General features: G+C 40.5%; 2 protein-coding genes across 17 annotated transcripts in view; one reads left to right on the top strand and one right to left on the bottom strand.

Moving 5' to 3' along the window:
* Positions 1 to 26367, bottom strand: part of LOC309616847 (zinc finger protein 525-like) — a 202158-nt gene extending 175791 nt beyond the window's left edge. For 3 of the 11 annotated variants that reach the window (XR_014237612.1, XR_014237617.1, XR_014237618.1), the window contains exons 1-4: positions 24820 to 26367; positions 19505 to 19741; positions 18608 to 18675; positions 11502 to 11626 (exon numbers count right to left, since the gene is read on the bottom strand). The gene's annotated coding sequence lies outside the window, so the exon portion shown is untranslated. The other 8 variants (XR_014237613.1, XR_014237614.1, XR_014237615.1 and 5 more) reach the window with 8 other exon arrangements.
* The window catches only part of LOC309616833 (zinc finger protein 480-like), a 129177-nt gene that overhangs the window by 82166 nt on the left and 20128 nt on the right, over positions 1 to 26883 (top strand). For 5 of the 6 annotated variants that reach the window (XR_014237605.1, XR_014237606.1, XR_014237607.1 and 2 more), the window contains one exon: positions 17269 to 18601. Coding sequence is in view for 1 of the 6 variants with exons in the window: in XM_082368008.1 (XP_082224134.1) it covers positions 23510 to 23598 (89 nt within the window). In the remaining 5 variants the exon portion in view is untranslated. Of the gene's footprint in view, positions 1 to 17268; positions 18602 to 23509; positions 24049 to 26883 lie in introns of those variants that run through there. The other variant, XM_082368008.1, reaches the window with a different exon arrangement.

Genomic DNA, 26883 nt, shown 5'->3' with positions numbered 1-26883 from the left:
CTAGCGAAGAGTTAACACCTATCCTTCTGAAACTATTCCAAAAAACTGCAGAGAAAGGAACACTTCCAAACTTGTTCTGTGAGGCCAGCATCACCCTGATACCAAAACCAGACAAATATATCACAAAAAAAGAAAATTACAATTCAATAACATTGATGAACATAGATGCAAAAATACTCATCAAAATATTAGCAAACCTACTCCAACAATACATTAAAAGGTTCATACACCATGATCAAGTGGAATTTATCCCAGTTGTGCAAGGATTTTTCAGTATCTGCAAATCAATGTGATACACTGCATTAACAAACTGAAGAATAAAAACCATATGATCATCTCAATAGATGCCAAAAAGCCTTTTAATAAAATTCAACATCTATTTATGATAAAAACTCTACAGAAAGCAGGCATAGAGGGAACATACCATGATAAAGGTCATATGTAACAAACCCACAGCTAACATTATAGTCAACAGTGGAAAGCTGAAAGCATTTCCTCCAAGATCAAGAACAAGACAAAGATGCCCATTCTCACCATTTTTATTCAACATAATTTTGGAAGTCCTAGCCATAAAAGAAATCCATGAAAAGGAAGAAGTAAAAGTGTCATTGTTTGCAGATTACACGATACTATACATAGAAAAGCCTAAAGACACCATCAGAAAACTACTACTGCTGCTCATCAATGAATTCAGTAAAGTTGCAGGATACAAAATTAATACACAGAAATCTGTTGCATTTCTATACACAAAAAACGAAAGATCAGAAAGAGAAATTAAGGAAACAATCCCATTTACCATCACATCAAGAAGAATAAAATACCTAGGAATAAACCTGCCTAAGGAGGCAAAAGAACTGTATTCTGAAAACTGTAAGACACTGATGAAAAAAACTGAAGAGGATAGAACGAGATGGAAAGATATACCGTGTTCCTGGATTGGAAGAATCAATATTGCCAAAATGCCTATACTACCCAAAGCAATCTACAGATTCAATGCAATATGTATCAAATTACCAATGGCATTTTTCACAGAACTAGAAAAAAAAATTTTAATTTGTATGGAAACACAAAAGACAAATAGCCAAAGCAATCATGAGAAAGAACAGACCTGGAGGAATCAGGCTCCTTAAGGACTAAACTACAAGCTACAGTAATTGAAACAGTATGGTACTAGCATACACCAAAAAAAGAACATATGGATCAATGGAACAGGAGAGAAAGCCCAGAAATAAACCCACATACCTCTGGTCAATTAATCTACCACAAAGGAGGCAAGAATATACAACAGAGAAAAGACAGTCTCTTCAAGGGCTTCCCTGGTGGTGCAGTGGTTGAGAATCTGCCTGCCAATGCAGGGGACACGGGTTTGAGCCCTGGTCTGGGAAGATCCCACATGCCGCAGAGCAACTGGGCCTGTGAGCCACAACTACTGAGCCTGCGCGTCTGGAGCCTGTGCTCCGCAACAAGAGAGGCCGCGATAGTGAGAGGCCCACGCACCGCAATGAAGACTGGCCCCCACTTGCCGCAACTAGAGAAAGCCCTCGCACAGAAACGAAGACCCAACACAGCCATAAATAAATAAATAAAAGACTTTCTATTTCGCTGTCTTTATTAAAAAAAAAAAAAAAAACAATCTCCCAGCTCCTGGCACATAGAAGGTGTCAAATCACTGAAGTCAGTTGAACTGAAACAGCAATAACTAATTTATCCTAATGAGTCAAATACATCCCTGGTCAATTTCCCCAAATTTTGAAATAGCTCAATTAAAAAAAAAAGACAATCTCTTCAATAAATGGTGCTGGGAAAACTGGACAGCTACATGTAAAAGAATGAAATTAGAACATTCTCTAACACCATATACAAAAATAAACAAAATGGATTAAAGACCTGAATATTAAGACCAGATACTGTAAAACTCCCAGAGGAAATCATAGGCAGAACACTCTGACATAAATCACAACAGTATCTTTTTCTATCTGTCTCCTAGACCAATGAAAATAAAAACAAAGGGGACCTAATTAAACTTAACAGTTTTTGCACAGCAAAGGAAACCATAAACAAAACGAAAAGACAACCTACAGAATGGGAGAAAATATTTTCAAAAGATGTGACCCACAATGGATTAATTTCCAAAATATACAAACAGCCCAGTATCAAAAAAAAAAAAACACAAAATCTTAATTAAAAAATGGGCAGAAGCTCTAAATAGACATTTCACCAGAGAAGACATACAGATGACCAAAGGCACATGAAAAAATGCTTGACATCACTCATTATTAGACAAATGCAAATCAAAACTGCAATGAAGTTATCACCCCATTCCGGTCAGAAAGGCTATTATCAAAAAGTCTACTAATAATAAATTCTGAAGAGGGTGTGACAAAAAGGAACCCTCCTAAACTGTCGGTGGAAATGTAAACTGGTACAGCCACTATGGAAAACAGTATGGAGGTGCCTTACAAAACTAAAAATAGAGTTACCATATGATTCTATAATACCACTCCTGGGCATATATCTGGAGAAAATTATAATTCAAAAACATACATGCACTGCAATGTTCATACCAGCACTATTTACAATAGCCAAGACATAGAAGGAACCTAAATGTCCATCAGCAGATGAATGGATAAAGATATTGTAGTATGTACATACAATGAAATATTACTCTACCATAGAAAAGAATGAAATTTTGCCATTTGCAGAAACACGGATGGACTTAGAGATTATCATACTAAGTGAAGTAAGTCAAAAAAAGAAAAGGCAAATACCATATGACATCATTTACAGGTGGAATCTAAGATATGACACAAATGAACTTATCTGTGAAACAGACTCACAGACGTAGAGAACAGACTTGTGGTTTCCAAGGGGAAGAGGGGGCACAGGAGGGATGGATTGGGAGTTTGGGTTTAGCAGATGCAAACTATTATATATAGAATGGATAAACAACAAGGTCCTACTATTATAGCACAGGGAACTGTATTCAATATCCCGTGATACACCTTAATGGAAGAGAATATAAAATGTACATGTATGTATAACCAAATCACTTTGCTGTATAGCACAAATTAACAGAACATTGTAAATCAACTATACAATTAAAAAAAAAAAAATGAGGCCAGCATCACCCTGATACCAAAACCAGACAAAGAGATCACAAAAAGAGAAAATTACAGGCCAGTATCACCAATGAACATAGATGCAAAAATGCTCAACAAGATACTAGCAAACTGAATCCAACAATACATTAAAAAGATCATAGATCATGATCAAGTGGAATTTATCCCAGGATGAAAGGATTTTTCAATATCTGCAAATCAATCAATATGATACGACACATTAACAAACTGAAAAGTAAAAACCAGAAGGAGCAACCAAGATGGTGGAGCAGTAGGATGTGAAGCTCACCTTCTCCCACAAATACATGAAAAATACACGAAAAATACACCTCCATGGGGAACGGTTCTCACAGAATATCTACTGAACGCTGGCAGACGACCTCAGACTCTGAAAGGGCAAGAAAATCTCCACGTAACCGGGTAGGAAAAAAAAGAAAAGAAAAGAAAGTGAGAAAGCAGTCGGGACAGGACCTGCGCCCCTGGGAGGGAGCTGTGAAAGAGGGAAGGTTCCTGCACCCTGGGAAGCCCCCTCACTGGCAGGGAGATCTGCTGAGACAGACGGGGAGCTTCAGAGGCTCAGAGGAGAACGCAGCAGACGGTGTGAGGCAGCCAGAGCGGAGGGAGCAGCGCATAGTCAGTGCCACTGCCCTGCACTCCCCAGCCTGAGGTGCACGTCCTGGGAGCTGGAACTCAGGCTCTGGTGATCAGGCCTGGGAAGAGGACTGGGGATGGTTGTGCGGAAATAGGCCCAGTGGGGCGGGGGGAAGACTGGATTCTGGTGTGACTACAACTGAGGGTGTATGCGGAGGAAGCCCGGGGTGCCTTAGAGGCCAGGCACCACTGTTTGGGGGGTGTGCGAGGGAAGGGGTGACTCGCCCTCATACCCTTTTTCCCTGTGCACGTGCTTGCTCTCAGAGAACAGGACACCACCTGTACTGGCTCCAGGGCTGGTCACGAGCCACCTCTGCCACCCTCACAGACTCTAGAAGTGGTCAGGAGCTGCCACCACTACCCGCCTGGACTCCAGGAATGGTCACAAGCCACCTCCGTTCCCATTACATGCTCAGGGGGTGCACCTGAGCCACCACCACTGCCAAGAACCCCAGGACCTGACACCAGCCACCTCACCTGCACATCTCCCATCAAGGAGATAACGATCAGCACACACTGATGACACACGCCGACAGGCATCCATACTAAAAACAGCCCTTGCACCAAATATATTAAGCCCACAAGCTACACAGGGACGCCCCCACATACAAATAGCCCTCCAAGACCACAGTAGATAATTGTTTCTCCTAAACTCACAGGGTAAGACAAATATAATTAAAATGAAAAAGTAGAGGAACCACTCCCAGTTAAAAGATGAAGAGAATTCCCTTGAAACAACAAACAATGAAACAGACCTCTTCAGTCTAACAGACACCAACTTCAAAAAGAAGATACTGAAAATACTGAAGGAATTAATAAAGGCTATCAACAGAAATGCAGAGTACTGTAAAAAGGAAATACAAACTATTAAGAGGAACCAAGAAAAACTAGAAAACTCATTTGCACAGACGAAAGCTGAGCTAAAGGCAATCAACTGCCCAATGAATAATGCAGAAGAAAGAATAAGTGACCTGAAAGACAGAATAATGGAAATCACACAATCATGACAGCACACAGAAAACCAAATGAAAAAAATAATAAAAGCAATATAAGAGATCTGTGGGATATAATAAAGTGTGCCAATCTGTATATAATAGGGATTCCAGAGGAGAAGGAAGAGAAAAGGGGATCGAAAATGTATTTGAAGAAATTATGGCCGAAAAATTTCCAAACCTAAAAAAAGGAAACAGATATCCAGGTACAGGAAGTAAAGAGGATCCCAAACAAAATAAATGTGGAACCATAAAAAAAACAGAATTGCCAAAGCAATCCTGAAGAGAAAGAACAAAGCAGGAGGCATAATCATCACACACTTCAGACAATACTACAAAGCTACAGTAATCAAACAGCATGGTACTGGCACAAAAACAGACATATGTATCAATGGAACAGAAGAGAGAGCCCAGAAATAAACCCACATGCCTATGGTCAATTCATCTTCGACAAAGGAGGCAAGAATACACAATGGGAAAAAGACATACTCTTCAGCAAGTGGTGTTAGGAAAGTTGGACAGCCACATGTAAATCAGTGAAGTTAGAACACACCCTCTCACCATACACAAAAATAAACTCAAAATGACTTAAAGACTTAAACATAAGACATGACACCATAAAACTCCTAAAAGAGAACATAGGCAAAATATTCCCTGACATAAATTGTACCAATGTTTTCTGAGGTCAGTCTCCCAAGGCAACAGAAATAAAAGCAAAAAGAAACAAATGGGACCTAATCAAACTTACAAGATTTTGCACAGCAAAGGAAACCATCAATAAACGGAAAGACAACCTACAGAATGGGAGAAAATATTTGCAAACGATGCGATCGACAAGGGCTTAGTTTCCAAATATACAAACAGCTCATACAACTCAACAACAAAAAAACCCAGTCGAAAAATGGGCAGAATACCTAAATAGACATTTCTCCAAAGAAGACATACAGATGGCCAGTAGGCACATGAAAAGATGCTCAATATCGCTCATTATTAGAGAAATGCAAATCAAAACTAAAATAAGGTACCACCTCATACCAGTCAGGATGGCCATCCTTAAAAATTCTACAAATAACAAATGCTGGAGAGGGTATGGAAAAAGGGAACCCTACACTGTTGGTGGTAATGTAAGTTGGTGCAGCTACTGTGGAAAAAAGTATGGAGGTTCCTCAGAAAACTAAAAATAGAATTACCATATGATCCAGCAATCCCAGTCCTGGACATACATCTAGACAAAACTATAATTCAAAAAGACACATGAACCCCTATGTTCATAGTACTATTCACAATAGCCAAGACATGGAAACAACCTAAATGTCCATCAACAGAAGAATGGATGAAGAAGATGTGGTACATATATACAATGGAATACTACTCAGCCATAAAAAGGAACGAAATAATGCCATTTGCAGCAACATGGATGCAGCTAGAGATTATCATACTAAGTGAAGTAAGTCAGAAAGAGAAAGACAAATACCATACGTTATTACTTATATGTGGAATCTAAAATATGACACAAATGAACCTATCTATGAAACAGCAACAGAATCACAGATATAGAGAACAGGCTAGTGGTTGCCAAGGGGGATGGGGTTGGGGAAGGGGTGGAGTGGGAGGCTGGGGTTAGCATATGTAAGCTTTTTTTTTTTTTTTTTTTGTAAGCTTTTATATATAGACTGGATAAACAACAAGGTCCTACTGTATAGTCCACAGAACTATATTCAATATCCTATGATAAACCATAGTGGAAAAGTACATTAAAAAAAGAATATATATATATATATATATATATATATATATATATATATATATATATATATATATAAATAACTGAATCACTGCTGCACAGCAGAAGTTAACACAACATTGTAAATCAACTACACTTCAATTAAAAAAATACTGATTATAAAAAAAAGAATAAAAACCTTATGATCATCTCAATAGATGCTGGAAAACCTTTTGATAAAATTCAACATCTATTTATGATAAAACAAAAACTCTCCAAAAAGCAGGCACAGAGGGAACATACCTCAACATAATAAAGGCCATGTATAACAAACCCATAGCTAACATCACACTCAGTGGTGAAAAGCTGAAAGCATTTCCTCTAAGATCAGGAAGGAGACAAGGATGCCCACTCAGGCCACTTCTTTCAACATAATTTTGAATAAATTATCACAACAATCAGAGAAGAAAAAGAAATAGAAAGAATACAAGTTGGAAAGGAAGAAGTAAAACTATCACTCTTTGCAGATGACATGATACTGTACATAGAAAAGCCTGAGGACACCACCAGAAAGCTACTGGAGTTCATCAATGAATTCCGTAAAGTTGTAGGATACATAATTAATATACAGAAATCTGCTGCATTTCTATAAACTCCCATTTACCATCACATCAAAAAGAATAAAACCTACGAATAAACCCACCTAAGGAGGCAAAATACCTGTACTCCGAAAACTACAAGACACAGATGAAAGAAACTGAAGATGACACAAAAGGATGGAAAGATACACTGTGTTCCTGGATTGGAAGAATCAATATTGTTAAAATGACCATACTACCTAAGGCAATCTACAGATTCAATGTAATCCCTATCACAACACCAATGGCATTTTTCACAGAACTAGAAAAAAGAATTTTTTTAATTTGTATGGAAACACAAAGGACCCCGAATAGCCAAACAATCTTGAGAAAGAACAGAGCTGGAGGAATCATGCTCCCTAGGGACTATACTACAAGCTGCAGTAATTGAAACAGTATGGCACTGGCAAGATGAGACACATAGATCAATGGAACAAGAGAGAGAGCCTATAAAAAAATCCAGGTACTCATGTTCAGTTAATCTACCACAAAGGAGGCAAGAATATAAAATGCAGAAGACAGTCTCTTCAAATAAGTGGTGCTCAGAAAACTGTACAGCTACATGTAAAAGAAGGAAATTAGGACATTCCCTAAAACCATATACAAAAATAAACTCAAAATGGATTAAAGATCTGAATGTAAGACCATATACCATAAAACTCCGAGAGGAAAACAGGCAGAACACTCTTTGACATAAATTGCAGCAATGTTTTTGGGGATCCATCTCCTAAAGTAATGGAAATAAAAGCAAAAGTAAACAAATGGGACCTAATTAAACTTAAAAGCTTTTGCACAACAAAGGAAACCATCAACAAAAGGAAAAGACAACCTACTAAATGGAAGAAAATATTTGCAAATGATATAAATAAGGGATTAATATCCAACGTATTTAAACAGCTCATACAACATTACATCAAAAAACATATAACCCGATTTTAAAAAGGGCACAAGAACTGAATAGTCATTTTTCTAAAGAAGAAATGCAGATGACCAACAAGTACATGAAAAGATGCTCAACATCGCTAACCATCAGGGAAAAGCAAACCCAAACCAAATGATATCCCCTCACACCTGTCAGAATGGCTACCATCAAAAAGAACACAGAAAGTGCTGGTGAGGATATGGAGAAAAGGGAACTCTCCTACAGTGCAGGTGGGAATTTAAATTCGTGCAGCCACTTTGCAAAACAGTATGGAGGTTTTCTCAAAAAACTTAAGCTACAATTACCATATAACCCAGCAATTCCAATACTGAGTATATATCCAAAAAAGCCCCAAAACAGTAATTCGAAAAAAACACATGCACCCCAATGTTCACAGCAGCATTATTTACAATTGCCAAGATACGGAAGTAGCCTCAGGGTCCATCAACAGACAAATGGATAAAGAAAATGTGGTGTACACACACACACACACACACACACACATACATACAGTGGAATAATAGTCATAAAAAAGAATGAAATTTTGCCATGTGCAGCAACATGGATGTACTTGAAAGGTATTACGCTAAGTGAAGGAAGTCAGAGAAAGATAAATACTGTATGGTATCACTTATATGTAGAATTTTTAAAATATAACAAACTACTGAATACAACAAAACAGCAGATGCAGAGATATAGATAACTAGTGGTTACAGTGGGGGAGGGGCAATATAGAGGTGGGAGTGTGGGAGGGACAAACTATTGGGTGTAAGATAGGCTCAAGGATGTGTTGTACAACACGGGGAATATAGCCAATATTTTGTAATAACTAAATGAAATGTAGCCTTTAAAAATTGTATAAAATTTAAAAAAATTTTTTAATTTAAAAAAAGAAAAAATGTCAGCACCATTCAAATTGATAAGCTTCCTCAATAAGACATGTCAAAATCATATTTGTTGAAAGTGAATGAAGGATGGCACACACAAGATTAACAATGTGGCATGAACAGTAGCTTAATCAGTCTCACAGGTATGAGGTTGTGAACTTGGACAGTGTTCTCCTTAGGATAAGTTCCTACACCTTTTACCACCACCTCAAAGTTGATGACCGTATTGTTTCCTACGCACATTGTCACCCTGCCCCAGCGAGGCAGTGTTACACTCCACAAGAACTAGGGGGACAACTGGAGGTCCTTACTGGTCAGGGTCTCCTGATGCTTTCTGTCTTAGTTTCTTGGACATGCTGACCACTCTATCCAGTGGCTTCAAGAAACATTTCTGCATGTAGAGCAGGATAATATTGTAACATATTGTTCAGTGTTTTCCTCCAAGAATCTTCTCTTAAACAGTAAACCCCCTGCATCAAAGTGTCCACCATAAGTTGCCTATGAACTAAAGGCGCAAAGAGAGATTGAAACTTTAGGCCCCTGGAATGTGTGTTTAAAAAACAAGTTTCAGGGACTTCCCTGGTGGCACAGTGGTTAAGAATCTGCCTGCCAATGCAGGGGACATGGGTTCGATCCCTGGTCCAGGAAGATCCCACATGCCGCGGAGCAACTAAGCCTGTGTGCCACAGCTACTGAAGCCCTCACACCCTAGAGCCCATGTGCCGCACCTACTGAGCCCGCGTGCTGCAACTACTGAAGCCCACATGCCTAGAGCCTGTGCTCTGCAACAAGAGAAGCCACCGCAATGAGAAGCCCGTGCACCACAACAAAGAGTAGCCCCTGCTCGCTGCAACTGGAGGGAGTCCACGCGCCGCAGCGAAAACCCAACACAGCCAAAAAAAATTTTTTTAATTAAAATTAAAAAAGAATACAAAAAAAAAACCAAGTTTCAGAGGCAAAATCTTAGAAGAGAGAAAGAAATCAGAACGACTAAGGTCTTTCTATGTTCCAGTACTAGGCAGAGAGCTGGAAGAGGGAGAAAAATACAAGATATGAGAAAAAAATGACAGGGTCACACTGTGGTCCTCTTGAGAAGGGGTGGTATGCTCTACCCACAGGCTGTAGTAGGGTGAACACCTGAAAGACTGAGATATACTACCACGTAGCAGCTGGGATCAAAGAGGATCTCAGTCTCTAGTCATTATATTACTTCTGAGTAACAACCTCAAAATGTGCACCCCATTCTTCTTTACATACATGCGGCAAAAGGAACTGGAAAAATGGCTCAGGAGCCTGAACAGGCAGAGAAGGCCTGACACAGCCCCATAAGATTCATGGAACCCCAGATACAGTGGAAGAGCAGCTATTTTGTCTATCCCCTGAGAAGTTCTCCCAAAAGTATAAAATGTGGAGGAAACTAAATAGGTCCTGGGGTCAGAACTATAGGGGACTTAGCTCTGATATGTATTAACTGAAAACCAAGAGATGAAGGGGAAAGAGGACTTTCCATCCCTCTCAAACCAAGACATCAAAATGGCAGGAGGGGCCAGACAGTAGAGTGTCATAAAGGTCATGATAAAGCCTCTGCTTTGGCTTTGAATGAGCTGGAGTACCACAGTAGAGTGGGAGTTCACACTTTTATATATGTGAGTAACACAGTGAGAAGGACGCTTGTGCAGGGTTAAATTTCCTTTGAGAACTCATACGAAATGGACTTTTATTTTCCCATGGTCCTTTCCCATTTGAGGAGAACTTCTCAAAGAATACTTAATGAAGAAGCTTGCTCTGTGCCCATCTGAGCTCTCATTTAGGTTCACGTCTAAATACATTCTGACCAGGACTTCCCTGGCGGTCCAGTGGTTAGGACTTTGCGCTTTCACTGCCGAAGGCCTGGGTTCAACCCCTGGTCGGGGAACTAAGATCCCACAAGCAGCATGGTGAGGCCAAAAATAATAATAACAGTAATACATCCTGACCTCTCTGTATTTTTCCCTATTTTCACTTCACTTTCCACAGATCAGGGCTCTTCCCCTTGTTCCATAGTGAAGATACTGTTCACCTCAAAAGAGATTTCAATTTAAAAAAAAAAAAAACAGAACATGATAATGCTATACTCAGTGCTTTGTTCAGCTAAGAAGAAAGGATATTATAGATGGATCTAGAAAAGTGTTTCAAAAAGTAATCAACTGACTGCCTCCTGAATGTTTAAAGACGATTTTAAATGTGTAGATATCTAGCTCTCTTCCAAGAACTACAGAATCAAAAGCACAAGAGTGAAACCACAGAATGACATATTTTAAAAAATTTGCCATAAGGCTTTCTGACTGCTGATGTTCTGCAACCACCACTAATCAAGCATGAATGCAGAACTTCTGAAGAAACGAGAAGTTATAGAGTCATAAGCCGCATTATGAAGGCTTTTCATTCTGAATCCAAACAGCTTCAATCACTCTCTCAAGAATAGAGATTTGAAACTCTCACAAGCATGCTAGGGGCTCATAAAAGACTCAGAAGGGAAAATGCAAAGATATACATTAGTTACCGACTTTCGGAGGGAAATTATCCTCACCCAGGGAGAGCAGGTTCCTGTAGGTCTCCACCATCACGTCCCTGTACAAGGCTCGCTGAGCAGGGTCCAGGCATTCCCACTCCTCCTGAGAGAATTCGATGGCCACATCCTTGAATGTAAATTCCCTGAAAGGAAAGCGCATTTCACCAAGTGGACAAGGAGACATTTCTGAGTTTGACACAAACTTACAGAAGCAGACACGTGTAAGGATTGACTTGGCTGGAGTGAATGTTCTGACTGATACATGTAAGATAATTTTGAGCAAGTTACATTTCTCTTTGTAACCGAGGTGAAATGCATATAACATAAAGTTAGCCATTTTTAAAGTACCATTCAGTGGCATTTAGTACATTTATAATGTTGAACAAACATCACCTCTTTCTTGTTCAAAAATATTTCAATCATCCACAAAGGAAATCCTTTACCCATTTCAGCAGTTGCTTCTTTCTTCCCCATTTGCCTCAGTCCCTGGACGCCACTAATGCTTTGTCTCAATGGATGTACCTGTTTGGGATATTTCCATATAACTGGAATGGTATAAAATGTGACCTTTTGTCTGGTTTCTTTTACTGTGAATCATTTTTTTGGCTCAGCCATGCTATAGTTATGTATCAGTACTGCATTCCTTTTCACGGCCGAGTAATATTCCACTGTATGAGTACACCACAGGTTATTCACTCATCCCTTGGTGGACAGTGGGTTATAACCACCTTTTGTCTATTACTAACACTGCCGCTGGAACTTTTTTTTTTTAATTAATTAATTAATTTTTGGCTGCGTTGGGTCTTTGTTGCTGGGCACAGGCTTTCTTTAGTTGCGGCAAGCGGGGGCTACTCTTCATTGCGGTGCACAGGCTTCTCGTTGCGGTAGTTTCTCTTTGTTGCGGAGCACGGGCTCTAGGCACGCAGGCTTCAGTAGCTCAGGCTCGCAGGCTCTAGCGTGCAGGCTCAGTAGTTGCGGCGCACAGGCTTAGTTGATCCGTGGCATGTGGGATCTTCCCAGACCAGGGCTCGAACCCATGTTCCCTGCACTGGCAGGCGGATTCTTAACCACTGCACCACCAGGGAAGCCCCATGCTGCTGGAACGTTCATGCAGAAGTATGTGTTTGAATTATCTGTTCTCAATTCTTTTTGGTATTTATCTAGCAGTGGAATCACTAGGTCACATGGTTTTGTTTTCCACAATGGCTACAACACTTTACCGGCAACTTATCAGGATTCTAACTTCTCTACATCTTTACCAAAACTTGTTATTCTCTATTTTATTATAGTCATCATATCAGGTGTGAAATTATATCTCATGGTAGTTCTGATTTTGCATTTACTACTGACTAATTTCATTGAACATCTGTTTGCTTCTTGGTTACTTCTCTAACTTCTGTGAAGAAAGGTCTATTAAAGTCCTTTGCTTATTTTATAATTAGGTTCTTCGTATTTTGGTTCTTAACATATAGGAGTTCTTCATATATTCTAGATAATAGACACCAGATACGTGATTTGGAAATACTTCCTCCCACTTGGTAGATTATGTTTTCAATTTTGTGACAGTGTCCTTCAGTGTACAAATATTATTAATTTTGGTGAAGCTCAGCTTATCTATTTTGTCTTTCTATCTTTTGCTTTCAGTGTCCTATCTAAAAAAAATCCACTGCCAGTACACATCATGAAGATTTATCCCTATGCTTTCACTTAAGGGTATTAGAGTTTTACCTGTTACGCTTAGTCTTTGATTCATTTTGAACTGACTGATTTATATGGTGAAAGGCACAGGTCCAATTTCATTCTCTTTCACATGGATATCCAGTTGTCCCAGTACAACTGGAGAGACTACTTTTTTTTTTTTTTTTTTTATTTCATGAAGTTTGTTTTTTTTTAAAATTTATTTATTATTTATTTATTATTTATTTTTGGCTGTGTTGGGTCTTCGTTTCTGTGCGAGGGCTTTCTCTAGTTGCGGCAAGCGGGGGCCATTCTTAATCGCGGTGCGCGGGCCTCTCACTATCGCGGCCTCTCCTGTTGTGGAGCACAGGCTCCAGACGCGCAGGCTCAGTAGTTGTGGCTCACGGGCCTAGTTGCTCCGCGGCATGTGGGATCTTCCCAGACCAGGGCTCAAACCCGTGTCCCCTGCATTGGCAGGCAGATTCTCAACCACTGCGCCACCAGGGAAGCCCGAGACTACTTTTTAAGAGACTACTTTTTTTCCTTGAATGTTTCTGGCACCGTGTGAAAAAGGAATAGGCTATAGATGGATGGGTTTATTTGTGGACTCTTAGTCTATCATTTTGATCTGTATTACTCTTCTCAAGCTGGAACCACAGTTTTGTTTATCCATGGTTTGCAGTAAGGTTTGATGTTGGGAGTGTAAGTCCTCCAACTTTACTCTTTTCCTCACTTATTTTGGGTACTTGGGGTCCATACTAACTCAAAATGAATTTAAGGATCAGGTTCTCACTTGTACAGAAAAGGCTGCTGGGATTTTGACAGTGGATTGCTGTCAATCTTTATAACACTTTGGTGAGTACTGCCATCTTAATTACTCTAAGTCTTACAGTCAACAAAGGATATCTTGACATTTATTTAAATTTTCCTTCAATTCTTTAAGCAATACTTTTAGTTTTCATTGTACAAATCTTCCAGTTCCTTGGTTAAATTCTTACTCTTTTTGATGGTCTTGTAAATGGAATTGTTTCACTTACTTTCAATATGTTTATTGCTAGTGTACAGAAATACTACTGAATATTGGGTATTGATATTATATTCTGTAACCTCAGTGAATTTGTTTATTATCGCTAATGGTCTTTTTAAGGATTGTTCAGATGTTTTTAAGTATAAGAGCATGTTTTCTGTGAGTATAGTTTGACTTCTTTTTTAATTTTGACATCTTTTCTTTCTTTCTTTCTTTTTTTGGGTCTGATTTATCTGGCTAGATATTCAGTACAATGTTGGCATATAGTGCCAAAATGCGTCCCCCCCACTTGCTTCCTCCTGATTATATGGGAAAGCTTTCCATCTTTAACAATGAGTATGATGTTAACTGTGAGATTTTAATAAATATCCTTTTTAACACCAAAGATAATCCCTTCTATTCCTAGTTTTGAGTACACTCTGTTTTTGTTATATGGAGTGTTCTGTATATTTCTCTTAGGTCTACAGTGTTTGCTTGGTTTACAGTTTTGCTCAGTCCTTTATTTCCTTCTTGAGCTCCTGTCTGGATATTAAAAGGAAAGTATTGAGGGACTTCCCTGGTGGTGCAGTGGTTAAGAATCCGCCTGCCAATGCAGAGGACATGGGTTCAATCCCTGATCCGGGAAGATCCCACATGCCGTGGAGCAACTAAACCCATGCACCACAACTACTGAGCCTGCACTCTAGAGCCCGTGAGCCACAACTACTGAGCCTGTGCGCCACAATTACTGAAGCCCACCTGCCCTAGGGCCCATATCCGCAACTACTGAGGCTGCAGGCTGCAACTACTGAAGCCCATGTGCCTAGAGCCCATGCTCCGCAGCAAGTGAAGCCACCACAATGAGAAGCCCGTACACCGCAACGAAGAGTAGCCCCCGCTCACCACAACTAGAGAAAGCCCGCGTGCAGCAATGAAGACCCAACACAGCCAAAAAAAAAGTTTAAAAGGAGAGTATTTTAAGGTTTCCAACTATTATGGTTGAACTGTCTATCACTCCTCAAATTTTGCTTCAAAAAATGTGGGGCTTTGTATTTATGTATATATTGTTTACAGTTGTTTCATCTTCTTGATGAATTGACTCTTTTATGTATATAAATACATATACCTTACACGTACCTTATATATATGTATATACATATATATAATTATATATATATATATATATATATATATATATATATATATATATATAAAATATTCTTGAACTTCTCTGGTAACAATTTTATGACTTAAAGTTTATTTAATCTGACATTAGTGTAGCTAAGATTGGTAACTATTTCCACAATGTTTTTTCCTATCCTTTCACTTTCAACCTATTTGAGTATCTTAAAGTGAGCATTCTGTAGAAAGATACAGTAGAATCATTTTATAAAAATTCTTGCAATCATTGACTTTTAATGAAGAGTTTGATCTACTTACATTAAAAGTACCCAATAAACAAGGGAGGAATTACTTTTGCTGTTCAGCTATTTGCTTTCTGTATGTCCAATATTTTCTTGGTCTTGTAATTCCTCTCTTGTTTCCTTCTTTGTGTATGTCTGTACATGCATAACATTTTGATTCCCTTCATATTCACATTTCTGTATATGTTAAAATTATTTTCTTAGTGGTTACCCTGCAGGTTATATATTATATATATATATATATCCTGTCTCCCTTTATATTGTTATTGTCAAAAATTACTTCTTTATACATTTTGCATTCAATAACAGATTTATGATGATTGTTTACATATTTGCCTTTTAATTCAGGGTAAAAAATGAGTTATAAACCAAAAAATACAGTAATACTGCCTTTTATATACACCTATGTAGTTATATTACCACTGTTCTTTATTTGTTCCTGTGCCTTTGAGGTACTGCTAGTAGCCTTTAATTTTGGCTTCAAGAATTCCACTTAGTGTTTCATGTAGGATAAGTCTGTCAGTGTGAACTTCCTCAGCTTTTGTTTATCTAGGAGTCTCTAAATTTCATTATCAATTTTAAAGCATAGTTTGCCTGATAATGAATTTTTTTTAATCTTTCAAAATTTAAATATATCATCAGATTCCTTCCTGGCCTCCACAGTTTCTGAGAAAGAGGCTGTTAATTTTATTAAGCATCTTTGTACATGAGAAGTCATTTCTGTCTTGCTACTCTCTACATTCTTTTTTTTGTATTTTAACACTTGACTATGTGTCTTGCCCAAGCTCTCTATGAATTTATCATACTTGAGTTCGTTGAATTTCTTGGATTTGCAGGTTCACATTTTTAATAAATTTGTGAGGTTTTTCAGCTCTTATTTCTTCAAATATTATTTCTGCCTTTTCCTGTTTCTCCTTTCCTTCTAGGACTCCTATTATGTGTATACTGGTATTCTTGGGAATGTCTCAAAAGTTTCTTAGTCTCTGTTCATGTTTCTTTTTACCACCTTTGTTCTATTCAGAGTGGATAATTCCAATTAACCTATGTTCAGGTTCACTGATTCTTTATTCTGATTGTCAATCTGCTGTTGAAATCCTCTAGTGAATTCTCAATTTCAGTTGTGGTACTTTTCAGCTCTAGAATTTCTAATTCTCTTTACTGATATTTTCTGTTTCTTGAAACAATTTTCTCCTACTTTCTTTTAGTTCTCTGTCCATGGTTTCCCTTAAGTCTCTGAGTACGATTAAGACCGTTGATTTAAAATCTTTATTTAGTAACTGTAGTATCTGTGCTTCCTTATGAACACCATTATTAACCCAGAAATCATGCTCAAGCTTCCCATTCTGGAGAAATTCTTAGACATCTGTAGTAAAGTCGGCATGCTCAGAAGCAGCCACTGTGGCTTTTTTTAAAATAATAATAAATTTATTTACTTATTTGGCTGCATCAGGTCTTAGCTGCGGCACACGGGCAATTGTTGCGGCACGCAGCGTCTCTAGTTGTGGCAGATGGGCTCTAGAGTGCACAGGCTCAGTAGCTGTGGCGCATGGGCTCTGTTGCCCCACGGCATATGGGATCTTAGTTCCCTGACCAGGGATCAAACCTGCGTCCCCTGCATTAGAAGGTGGATTCTTAACCACTGGACCACCAGGGAAGTCCCGGCCTTTTCTTGTAACAGTAAAAACTGTAAAGGACACATTTATCTTCATTAAGAGAATGCTCCACTGAGGATACAAAAAAGAAAGTCATCTCTATGTCTGTTCATGAAAACAAGTCTAAGATACATGGTATGTAGATATTTAAATTTGAAGAATAAAATACCATAACAAAATATTTAGTAAAGAATATTTTCTAAAATCACATTTCCATATATAAATGTATTGTTGTAAGATTTGCACTGAGAACGAACAGTGGTTTCTGATGGAGACAGTGATGGTGTTAAGATGTGACAGGGAAGGGGATATTTTACTTCTTAGTCTCTAAACTGCATCGCTGTGTGAAGTTGAATTACAAAACTGTATCTATGAAGTGTTTAAAACAAAAAAATATAACACTGAACAACAAGCACTAGAATCATAATTTGGCTCCAGTCGATCTGATGACAGAAATTTGTGCTCCTCTGTCTTGGCTAAATTATAACCATCTTTATCTAAAACACATGCTGGGACTTCCCTGGTGGTCCAGTGGGTAAGACTCCATGCTCCCAATGCAGGGGGCCCAGGTTCAATCCCTGGTTGGGGAGCTAGATCCCGCATGCATGCCGCAACTAAAAAAGATCCCGCATGCTGGAACGAAGATCCCATGTGCTGCAACGAAGACCTGGCACAGCCAAAGTAAATAAATAAATAAATATTTTAAAATAAATAAATAAAACACATGCTGCATGAGAATCCATACAAGAACAGGAGGGCCTCTGTAAGACGAACGTGCTGTGAATAATTTTTAAAACCCTTATTGTTAGATAACACCCTGTCTCTTATTTATTTCTGTTTCTCAGCTTCCCATTCTACTTTACAGTACTGGTATTTTAGAGTGAAAAACACTGATTCACTCCTTTTATTTCAAAGGCACTTATAAGATCTGACAAAGCACGTTTCCCCATGTCAGTCTTCCTTCCCAGACCTCCTCAGGTGTTTGTGCACAGCAGTACATCACTTACATATGTAGTCTCTTTCATCCTGGTTTATATGCAGCTGAAAGGGCATCCAGAAGGGTGCACTAAACCGTCCTCACTGCCCTACCTCACTGACACCACAGAGCCTACTCCCCATCTCCAATCCACGCCTCAGTATAAAACCTTTCACAGGATGACCACCTAAAAGGGGGCTCTTCCCAAGTTCCCCGTCACTGGGTCACAGTGAGATGGAATCTGCAGGGAGGTGAGAGGAGACTGAGGGAAGGCCCTGTGTGTGAGTAAATATTTTAGACAGGAAACTTCAGAGACCAAGAAGCTCAGCATGTCCAAAACGTGTCATTTTAGGAAGGAGAGAACAGTCCACAAAGAATATGACTTTTACCTGGGAAAGGGCCATTCCTTCTCCTTTCTTTCCTCTTCCTCTGAGCTGCTTTCTCAGGTAGGATTATTCTGTGTGACAAAAATATGTTCTTAAATGCTTAGAAGCAACATACCTCCCTCCCCTGCCACAAGTATACACACAGGGAGAACCTTAATATGGGGGAGAGAAGGACCACAGCAACAGGAGGGATGCAGACAAAATCACCTCCTAGAAGGAGAGCAGTCAGTGAGCCTGTCACCCGCTTCCTCAGGAAGCCCTCCCTGCTGCTGCTGGAACGCCCCCTGCGCTGCAACTGCGCCGTCCTTTGCCCACTTGGCCCTCAGCCAGAGGCAAGTGCCTCCTCCCAGCCCCTGGCTCCTCCCGAGGAAGCCAGCATCCAGTGACTGGCTGATGCAGGATAGGATGCTCGTCCCATCCGACAAGTGGGAGCAACTCCGAGGGGCCACCCCAGCTCCAGAGCTCCCTGCGGAAGCTACACTGAAGACTTTAGATTTTTGTCCTGAAGGCGATGGGAAACCCTAAGAGGGTTTAATGCCAAGAGATGACACAATTAAACTTAAGATTTACCCTAAAACCTGTAATTATACTTGTTTCTTCAACTTAATTAGTGGCACAGTATCTATTCTTCCAGGGAACAAAGTATCATCTTCAATTACTCCATCCTTTCCTCTTACCTACGTCTAATAAATCATCGAATGACACAGACTCTACCTTCTCAATAGGTTTCAAATTCATCCTTTCCTTTCGTACGATGCTTTCTCCCCCACGCCCATCCTCATGTGTCACTCAGATAATTTCACAGATCTGCCAAGTGTCTCCCTTGCCTGTGATTTCTTCCTCCTTCAATCCATAATCCATACACTTAGGAGAGTTCACTATTTAAAATGCAACACTGACCTAGTAGCACCTTGTTTTAGCCTCTCCGTGACCTCTTCGTGTCAACAGGATCCAGTCACGCTCCTCGGGAGAGACGATGCCGTGAGCCCCTGGCGACAGGACCCCCGCTTTGCCTGCACTTCTTTCCCTCTCTGCGCCATGCTCTGCGTCCAAGCAACATTACAGGACGCTGATATTCTCTTCTCCACCCCGACAGCACGCTTACTTTCTTTTGGAATGCTGCTTCTCCTTCATTAGCTGTTGAATTAATATAAACTATTTAAATCCAACCTGAATAATAAAAATGAACTAAGATAAAATGGCTGTAAGAGTTGCCTCTCCTGATTCTTTCTCTTCCCCTAACGGTCCCATTTAATCCCACCCAGAAAGAATTATTCACCTCTGCAGTTTATGCATGCCTCTATTATTTAATTTAACAAGGTATGTTTTAAAATATTCACATATCTATTTTCCCTAAAAGAATGTAAGCTCTGTGTAAAAGGGAACATGTTTTCCACTCTCGTAGCTTGCATTCGGTTCCACATGCTGGCAACCATCTCCTGAGATCTCTTCTGAACATAATTTGAAAGCCTACCTTATAGTAACTGACTTACCCAGCTCCTCATCATTCAGTGGGGTCTACTTATAGGCCATTTGAAACAAGGCGTTTGAGTGGTAAGACGATATCCTTTTTTAAAAATTGTATTTATTTATTTATTTGGCTGCGTCGGGTCTTAGTTGTGGCATGTGGGATCTTTTTAGTTGCGGCATGCGGAAGCTTTAGTTGTGGCACGTGGGATCTAGTTCCCTGACCAGGGATTGAACCCAGGCCCCCTGCATTGGCAGTGTGGAGTCTTAGCCACTGGACCACCAGGGAACTCCCGAGATGATATCCTTAATCATGATGACACTTGATGAAACACTTGATGAAAACATAATTATTAGGAAAGAAATATCTGTGTTTCAATGTCTTATTGGAAATAGGTTGTTGACACTGAATGAGCAGAGGTATAACTGCAGAAGCAGAAGTAAGCATACACCAGTTGGTAGATGTCATTGTGCTTACAGCAATATTACTTGCATAGTAATATCATTTTATTATGAATATCATTTTATTACTTCCCTGTTGGATTACTAGTGCTGAAATTTGTCCGTATACCAGAAGGTACAAGGATGTGGCTCCCAACACGTCCCCGGGTGCAACCTCGAGCACTGTTTACAAAGTGGGTTCTATGCCAGCTGGGCCTGGAACCAGGGCATTAACTATGAGGATGTGGTACCTAAGGAGCGAGGGGAGTCCATATTGATGGGGTATTTTCTATCTTCAACAAGTAGCCTTCTTACCCCCTCAACGTAATCAGAGTAGGAACTGTTCTCCATTTGACCGCATTACCTGCCCACTCATACTCTCGTTGATACTGATTAGTGTGGACACACACAGCAACACATCCAACACTACAAGTTTCCACAAACACATGGTCTCATCTCTTCTTCATAACCTCTGCCTTCGGTAAAACATACTGTGTACTTTTTTATGACAAACATCATAAACCAATAAATACTGTGTTTTTCTGCACTCAGTTACAGTGCTCCAATGTTTATGTGAAGATTGTAATTAAGCAATTATTCAAAAAGTTGTCTCAGGTCCTTTGGCTCGGTTCTGCTTTCTCATGTAAGCATCCTACGTTGTCAAAGGTTCTTCCTAAAATTTGGCCCAAAGTCCAAAACAGAATATTCTACTGAAGAGATGAAGAACCAACCATCTGTTTTTATGCTATTGATATCGAATGTTGCATTTATATCAATGTATTCTAAAGTCACATTAGCTTCTTTTTCTATTTTTTTGAAGTATAATTGATGTACAATACATGTTAGTTTCAAATATACTAAATAGTGATTTGACATCTGCACACACTATGAAACCATCACAAGTCTCAAAAAAAAAAAAAAAAAAAGAAAAAAGAAAAAAGATTTACCCCATGATTCACAGATAGAGAAAGAAGCTGAGAGTCATGCCCTTTTCTCTGGGCTTACGCGCCTGCCTCTTTCTTAGTGGATTTCATCATTGTTGCAGGACTAGGACACGTTTCAAATCCTAATGATAACCGGGCACACATCCAAACAACCTGCCAAATGCAAACGCAAGACCAATGTTCAAAATCACTTCAGGGACCCCATTTGCTCAGACTCTGAAAACCTGGTCTGCTCTATCTTCTCCACGTTACAGGTGGTGCATGAGACTCAGAGGGGAAGTAATTTTACCAAGTTACCCTGAAGAAGTCTGAGTTGAGTGAGCCGAACTGAGTGTAAGTGGCGGCCTGCATAAGTTTAAATACAAAGAGTTTGTCCTAATTCCAGATCACCTTCCATATTCCTGAGCAAGAGAAGCTTCTCTTTTCAGGGGTTTAATCAAACCCAAACATTTAATTCCTCTACTCCCAAAAAAAATAGAATCAAAAATACAAAATGATAAATAGTTATTACTCCAGGAAACCATGAAAGAGAGTCACCTGTAGAGATGAGCTCTGAGCAGTCTCTTCATCATGAACACATGGGCTCTGTGGGAACGAAATTCCACATCAATCCAGCCCATCCTGGGACTTCCCTGGCGGTCCAGTAGTTAAGACTCCACGCTTCCACTGCAGGGGGTGCGGGCTCTTATCCCTGGTCAGGGAACTAAGATCCCACACGCCGCGTGGCGTGGCCAAAAAATTAAAAACACACAAAAACTCCAGCCCATCCTTCAACAACAGAAAGGACAAAGGGGACCAGAGGGGAACGTCTGCTTAGCTGGAGCCTTCAGCTCAGAGCTCACTAATTTAGCAAATCACTTAAGGGAAGAAAGCAGCTACTGAATGTTTAACTAGTTAAACTAGGTTTTGAATGTTAAAAGATTATCGATATCCTTAACCACACACAGAGTGAACTACTGTAAAGTTATTTACCAGACATCAAAGAATAGTTCCAAGTTAGGATAAAAAGCATATAAACCTCATAATCTAAACAATAAAATTTAGAGGGAAAACAATCTGGAAATTTTAAAAATATCCAGGGACTTCCCTGGTGATCCAGTGGCTAACAATCCGTGCTCCCAATGCAGGGGGCCCGGGTTCGATCCCTGGTCAGCGAACTAGATCCCACATGCCACAACTGAGAGTTTGCATGCCACAACTACAGATCGCCTGTGCTGCAACTAAGACCAGACGCAGCCAAATAAATAAATATTTAAAAAAATATATCCAATGGGTTCTGAGATTAAGTTAAAACAAGTGTGAGGATACATCAAATTTAGAAAAGGATGGCATGAGCCACAGTAGAAAGGGGGAGAGGAAAATAGTACTGTTAATAATAGCCATTTTAAAAAGCACCATGTGGTGACAGAAATTCTTCCCCCATGTTTTGAAAGCTAAGAGGAGGACCTGGAATTGACTGAGCTAAGTCTCTGCCCCCTGGATCAACAGGGATTGTGAATGGAGTTACCATCTGATGCAATAATTGGGAGCAAATCTGGGGGGCCACCCCATCTCCAGAGCTCCCTGCTGGAGCGATACTGAACAATTTTTCCCGAGGGTGATGGGAAACCATAAAAGGATTTAATGGCAAGAGATGACACAATCAAACTTATGATTTACCCCTGATACAGGCACAGAGAAAGACAAGCTGAGAAAAAGGTATGCCTCCATCTCTGGGCCTATGCCCCTGCCTCTTTTTTAAGTGTTTTTTCATAATTGTTGGTAGACTGGAACATGTTTAAAATTTCAGTTATAACCAGGCAAACTTGTCTCCTCTATCTTCTCCATGTCACAGGTGGGTACACTGAGGCTCGGAGGGGAAGTAATTTTACCAAGTTACCCTGAAGAAATCTGAGTTAGGTGAGCAGAACTGGGTAGAAGTGGCAGCCTGGATAGGTTTAGGTAGAAAGGGTTTAAACGTCCTGATTCCAGATCACCTTCCATATTCCTGAGCAAGAGAGGCTTCTCTTTCATGGGTTTAATCAAATTCAAACGTTTAATTCCTCTTTTCCAGAAAACATCATAGTCAAAAAATATGAAATTACAAATAGTTATTCCTCCAGAAAAACAAGAAAGAAGGTGACCCGTGGAGATGAGCCCTAACAATCTCTTCATCATGAACACATGGGTTCTGTGGGAACAAAGTTTCACATCAATCTGGAAAAGGTTGGAACCTGGGACCCTTCACTACAGTGCCTGCACCTGGACAAATGTGTCCTGAACACAGAATACAAAGAAACCATAAGGGACTAAAAATAACTGCATACATGCACAGCTTGGGCAAACAGCTTATGAACAATAAGAAACAAAAAGGCCAAAACCCAACCGCCACTTCTGAGGTGCTGAGAGCAAAAGCAGGGTCCTGCACGTGATCCCTGCACCCAGCACCACCAAGGGGGTGGGCAGACCACCCAAGCTACACCTCTGGCCCCACCCACCGAGCTGCCCCTACCCTCACCTCCTGTAAGGGACCAGCTCGCACCACACCCCCCCCATCAGGGAGCGAGCAAGGGCACCTGTTTCTTGTTCTCGCTCACTTGTGCTGCAGCACGAGTCCCAGTAAAGCTTTGCCTGAATTCCTCGTCTGGCCTGTTACCAATTTCTACTGATTAAAGAGTCCAAGAACTCAGGTCAGTAACAAATCCAGCCCATCAGTTAACATCTGCACAGAAAGGACAAAGGGGCCTTGGGGGGACAATCTACTTAGTTGGACACTTCAGTTCAGAGCTCACTAGTTGAGCAGATCACTTAAGGGAAGAAAGAAGCTACTGAATATTAAACTAACTGGTTAAACTAGGTTTTGAGTGTTAAAAGGTGATCAACACCGTTACCACATGCATAGTGAAGTTACCTACCACATATCAGAGAATAGTTCCAATACAGAATACAGCAGAAAGCGTATAAACCTCATAATCTGAACAATGAAATTTAGAGTGAAAATAATTTGGACATTTAAAACATATCCAATGGCTTCTGAGATGAAAGGTAAAACAAGTGTGAGGCTACATCAACTGTCATGACTCAATGAGCCACCAAAGAAAGGGGGTGATGGCAACAGGACTGAAGGGGGGGAGGGGAGGGGAGCCGGGAGTCGCACGAAGGTTTGACAAAGGGAGTCAGAGTAGGAAAACGTCGCTGCAGGAGGTCAGTGTCTCTACGGACCGAAGGCAGAAAGTTGGGGCCGGTACCTGCCTCAGAGCGATTTAAACCGGAACCGGACCCACACTCCCAGGACCGAACCGAGTCTTCTGCCGACGCCGCGAGAAGCGAAAGGGGCGGACGCAGAGCGAGAGCGACGACCGCGTTCAGGGGGTTTTAACTTACCGGGAGACCCCCGAAACCGAGGTGTGGAGAAGCGGGGCCTGAAGACCGCATGGCGCCGTTAGTTTCGGACCAAAAAACCGAGACTCTCTCGCGAGAGCGCCCCTCCTTCCGGGTCTGCACCTCACTGCGCGTGCGCAAGGCGGCGGGTCGAGGGCGGGGCCACTGAGGGGCGCGTCAAAGGACGTTCCGGTGGGTGGAAGCGGTGTTCGATGGCCGGGCGCAGCCTGCGGACGCCGGGTGTGGCCTTCGAAGCCGCCCCTGGGAGATTCTGGTCTGTTCCTCTTCCCTCCGGAGAGGCTCTGCTTCTCTACTTTGGATCCTTTGAACTGGTCTGGTGACCTTTGGAGCCAGGCTAGGTGCAGAAGCGGAGAGTTGAGAACGGTCGGCGAGCAAAGACGAGGGTCCTCTGAGCAGCGAGGCGCTGGGAGCTCTGGGACCGGGGGAGGGGGCGGGGCTCGAGGTTGTGGGCGTGGCCTGATCCGGGAACTTCTGAGGCCCCAGGCAGTTAACACGTTCCTATTAAGCGAAAGCCTGAGTTTTAGAGTAGGTGATGGAAACTGGACTGACAGGAAAGGCAAAATTGTACCTGTGCGGAATGTGCCATTTTGCACTCACTTCCCTGCAGAGCATAATTTTCACTTCTGTTCCCCATTCACTTGGAGGCATCAAAAATCACTGAGGAAAAGTTTCAACCCCAAACCTGTCATTGTCTGAGGGACTCTGCTGGAGACTGTGAGCAAGTAACTGGCTACACAGTCAGGTGCTTGAGAACCAAGCCTTATTGAATAATTCAGCCGTATTTTTTTACCTCCTTCTTCATGTTGTCTTTTTTTTTTTAACATCTTTATTGGAGTATAATTGCTTTATAATGGTGTCTTTCAACCATATTTTATTTTTTACCCTTTGACTTTTATCTTGCTATAGGATGTGATGAATAAGACCCTTTCTTATTGTGATAGGAATTTCCATTTCCCGAATATTAATGTCTCCACTGTAGGTTTTGCTACTTATTAACTTTTCATGTGCACTTCGGCATATTTCTGAATTTCTAACTTCATTGATCTACCAGTCATGAATAAACATGTCTCCTACGGATATCCACTTTCTTTTGGCTTCTCTTTTGTGGCTATTCTTACTTGTTCTTTATTCTGTAAGATTTTTCGATCACATCACTAGCTTCAGAAACTGAGTGTCTAATGTTCAGATTTTCAAAATTAACATACATTTATTATCTTTTGAATTTTCCTTGGTGTCATTATATAGTGACAACGTTGGACTTCAGTCTAACTCTGTAACTCTGGAAAACAGCAAAGGTAAAAGGACTCCTTTCCCCTTTTAACAGCTTACTTACTAAGAACCACTCTTCCCCATTAGTTTCAATGAGACTTACGTTGGCCCCTTTGTCTACTTAGGAACCATCCAGATACAGACCCTCCAAAATCCCACCCTTGGCCTCGACAACGATTACCGAATTGTTTGTCCTCATTGATCACGCGGAACAATGCTTGTAAACATGATTTAAGCAACATTTACTTACGTTTTTCTCCTCTCCCAAGGCCCCTGAATTTTGGACCACTCTTGAGCACTGTAATTCAGAAGAAGCCTCTTGCCACACCATCCACTCCCAAGAGTAGGTGACTTAAGGGTAAAACGTTCCCTGATCAACTGTGCGTCATGCCGCCTGCTCATTTATTCTGCATATGGGATTTTTTTCCTAGACTTGTTTAGCCCTCAGTATAAAAGAAAAGTTCTTTTCTGTCTGGTTGTTGAGACTTTTCAGATTTTGTGGCTGGAGCACTCTCTCTACTGTCATAATCCTTTGGGATAAAATCTCTACCTAAATCTGACAGTGGTGAATATTTTAGTTGTTCCATCTGTGCTCAAAAATGTATACTCTTTAGTTTTCTAGCACAGGGTTTAATATATATGCACAGGTCACACAAGATGGTTGGGTTTTCACATTTTTGATCATTAATAATTTGCATCTGTTTCTTAATATTACAAGAGCTGTTTCAAAATCTATTGCGATTGAGGAAGTGTCCTTTTCTTGTGAATATGTCCATT

Source organism: Balaenoptera borealis (assembly GCF_965194805.1).
Source record: "Balaenoptera borealis genome assembly, chromosome: 19".
NCBI lineage: Eukaryota > Metazoa > Chordata > Mammalia > Artiodactyla > Balaenopteridae > Balaenoptera > Balaenoptera borealis.
The sequence above is the reverse complement of the archived record's forward strand: the minus strand, read 5'-3'. Positions and strand labels throughout refer to the sequence as shown.